General features: G+C 35.7%; 1 protein-coding gene across 3 annotated transcripts in view; it reads left to right on the top strand.

Moving 5' to 3' along the window:
• LOC123767098 (organic cation transporter-like protein) overlaps positions 1–1406 on the top strand; it is a 297560-nt gene extending 296154 nt beyond the window's left edge. For all 3 annotated transcript variants that reach the window (XM_069304722.1, XM_069304723.1, XM_069304724.1), the window contains exons 11-12: positions 737–921; positions 1114–1406. In XM_069304722.1, the coding sequence (XP_069160823.1) occupies positions 737–921; positions 1114–1227 (299 nt within the window). In that variant the 3' untranslated portion in view covers positions 1228–1406. The remainder of the gene's footprint in view (positions 1–736; positions 922–1113) is intronic.
• The last annotated feature ends 1785 nt before the right edge of the window (positions 1407–3191 follow it).

The raw sequence follows: 3191 nt of genomic DNA, 5'->3' as shown, positions 1-3191 counted from the left end.
TCACAAGTGGTTTAAGTAGAGGCCCTCAATAGTCTATACGAGGCAAATTACATCTCTGGTGAGTCACACGGTTACTAGTCTTGCCCCACACCCTCCCAACTGGGCGGCAACTTAACAGTCATGTGCAGCATTATCTACAGTAAATAAACTTTGGACATTTCGCTGAAATTCCTGGCAGTTCATTATTATTATATAAGAAGTACTTACACATTTCTTAAACACCATTAGTGGTGTTATCTTTGAATTCCTCGATTTTTTTTCACAATTTTTTTATATAATGACGCAAAGTATGTGAATAGTTCTACTGACAGAGTTTACATTTAGACAAGTTAACATTAGCAGATGATGCAATCTCTCAGAGGTACTTGTAGTGAGCAATGTAAAAACAGTGATATGACAGTTATGATTGTAATATTTATAATCATTATAAAAATAAGATAAATTAAATGATGGACATAATAACAGTGATGTTCTGTAACCTAACTAACTTTAGTGTTAACAAATATGCATACATAGTAATAACCTCTTAAAATCTATTTGCCAGACTACTTGCTATTCGTATGTAACTTTTCACTTAGTGACAAGTGCTGGAATCAGAAATATAACAGTCTATACTATTTTATATTAAATCAGGTCCCTAATCTCATTGCACTGTAGTTCAACAACTTTACTGTATTGACCTGCCAGACACTACAACACTTCGGTTGACCTTATTATGTGCAAACTGAATTTTCAGAGTTGGTGGGGGTGAAGATATTCTTATCTCTGATGGGTAAGATGGCCATAACAGCAGCTTTCCAGCTGATTTGGGTCTATACAATGGAAGTTTTCTCCACCAAGCATCGATCGCGTGCTCTGGGAGCAGCTAGTATGTTCTGCAGAATTGGCAGCATGTGCTCGCCCTACATCAATGACATTATGGTTAGTTACCTCTAGCAAAGAGTAAAAAATCCATAAATAATTTGATGAAGATATATTTAAGATAATGGAAGATAATGGGATATTTGTATTTCCTTATTCATACTTATTCTTCCATTAACAAATAATATTTTTTTCTGTATCATATTATGAAAATTTGGCGGAGGATTTATCAGTAATACTATAATATTGCAGGGTGAGGTCGTGGTTTGGGGACCATCTGCACTCTTCAGCTCCGTGGCGCTGATGGGGGCCAGCCTAGTTTATATCCTCCCTGAGACTACCAATAACATCATGCCTCATCATTAGTTTAGAGGATTCCGCAATTAAGAAGCTTCCTTCCTAATGGCACATAATGCTGGAACTATATATTTTTAGCCATAATTGTTAATCAAATCATTACACGTGCATTAGGTTGTATATTATGGTCATATATAGATTTAAAGTTTTAAATTTAATTTCGTAATCACATTAAAAATGTACCATTATTTATTGTTTTATTTTGTGCACATAAGTCCAAAATTTTATTTTCTGGACAAGGATATACTTATAGTCATGAGATGAGATAAACTTTAAATTTGTCTGTCAACGGTGGCTTGTTTTGAATTCCCATTCAGCAAGTATCTCGTTGGCGTGTATAATTAAAACCGGTAATCCAGTTTAAACATCTATATAAATGTTATTATTATAAGAACATCGTGCCTAGAAAAAAACCTACTACATTTTATTTCGATGCAAATCATCAAACCAAATACACCTTAAGATAGACAATGCCAACATGAAAAGTAAAAATGAGGGAAAGTTCTTGGCCTATGCATATATAAAAGACTTAACTTCAGTACTCACATTCAGAACGTTGCCAAAAACGCTAAGGACGTTATCACAGGGTTCAGGTCATGAACTCTGTAATACTGCACTCGTGAAATTTCTCCAGTCTGATACATTGCCTCTGATTACTGCCCTCAATTTTTTGTCGGTCAAAAAATTTGTCATCTATGTTAGCAGCTTTCCTGTCACTCCTCCAGTATGTTCCAGTTACCAGAAAACTCTCTTATGTGGGGTTCTGTCGAAAGCCATTTTTAGGTTGAGATAAATGCAGTCAACTCCAGCATCTCTTTCTTGTAAAATCTCTGTGGTTCTCTCATAGATATTATGTAAATTCGTTACACATGCAGGATTTTGCAGATCGAAAACCATATTGTCTGTTATTATATAATTTTTGTCCAGGTGTTCTACCAATTTGGTTTTAATTATTTTTTCCAATATTTTGACTACTACACTTGTCAATGATGCAGGTCTATAATTAAGGATGTGAAGAAGTATGATTGATTTTTGGAATTTTTGTGAATTTAAAAAAAATGTTTTTAATTTCTTTCTCATTATACCTGTCAATGTATTCCATTACCAATTAGCAATGGTAACAAAACATATGCAAAAAAAATCAAAATGTGTGGGGTGTAACGAAAAGACAGCGTTCAACATAACAACACAGTTTATTCAACAAAGTACTAACTACTACAACAACGTAAGAAATGTCAATGACGTTACTCGAAATCCTTCCTGTGACACCTTGACTGACAGCTAGACACCAGCCCCGAGTGCTGCAAAATGAACCCAACTTGAACATACTGAGTGACCAGAGGAATCAGTCAAGAAAAACATACTAACCTATAATCACAATGCAACAAGAACATGGTAGGTTAGGGGACATGCCTCCAATAACCTTCCTATCAGTACTCTACGCTTCTTGCAGCCCTCCCCTGCAATGACGGTTGCAAAACAATCAAACTAGTAGACTATCAATGACATGACAATGACTAATACGGCTACTGACAACTCCAGCAACCCTCCTCAATTAAATTCTTACGTTAACACTCCGTCCCTCGGACGATCAACAAGCAATAACTAATTGATTACGTTAACATCAAAGTAACATTTATGTTAACTTAATCTTGTCTCCCACAGACAAATCAAACTGTACAACTGTCACTAGTAACTCGGAAGTACACAAAACACCCTACCCGTCGAGCACTTCAATGAGTAATCCCCCATTAATCTCTGTACTCCAGACAGCTGATTAATGCCAGTACGAGTTACGTTATCGGTTACTATCGCCCCTTCGATAGTTTACTACAATCTCAATGTCTAAAGTGCTAAGAGAACGGCAATCACCCCTTGACTGCCCTCGAGCAATTAATTACTATTCCAAAGATCAATAATTAATTAATACAAATACGTCACCTTTCACACTGGCTCAGCAATTATAACATCAA

This window comes from Procambarus clarkii, chromosome 53 (assembly GCF_040958095.1).
Source record: "Procambarus clarkii isolate CNS0578487 chromosome 53, FALCON_Pclarkii_2.0, whole genome shotgun sequence".
In the NCBI taxonomy this organism is placed as follows: Eukaryota; Metazoa; Arthropoda; class Malacostraca; order Decapoda; family Cambaridae; genus Procambarus; species Procambarus clarkii.
This window is presented reverse-complemented; position numbering and strand designations above follow the sequence as displayed.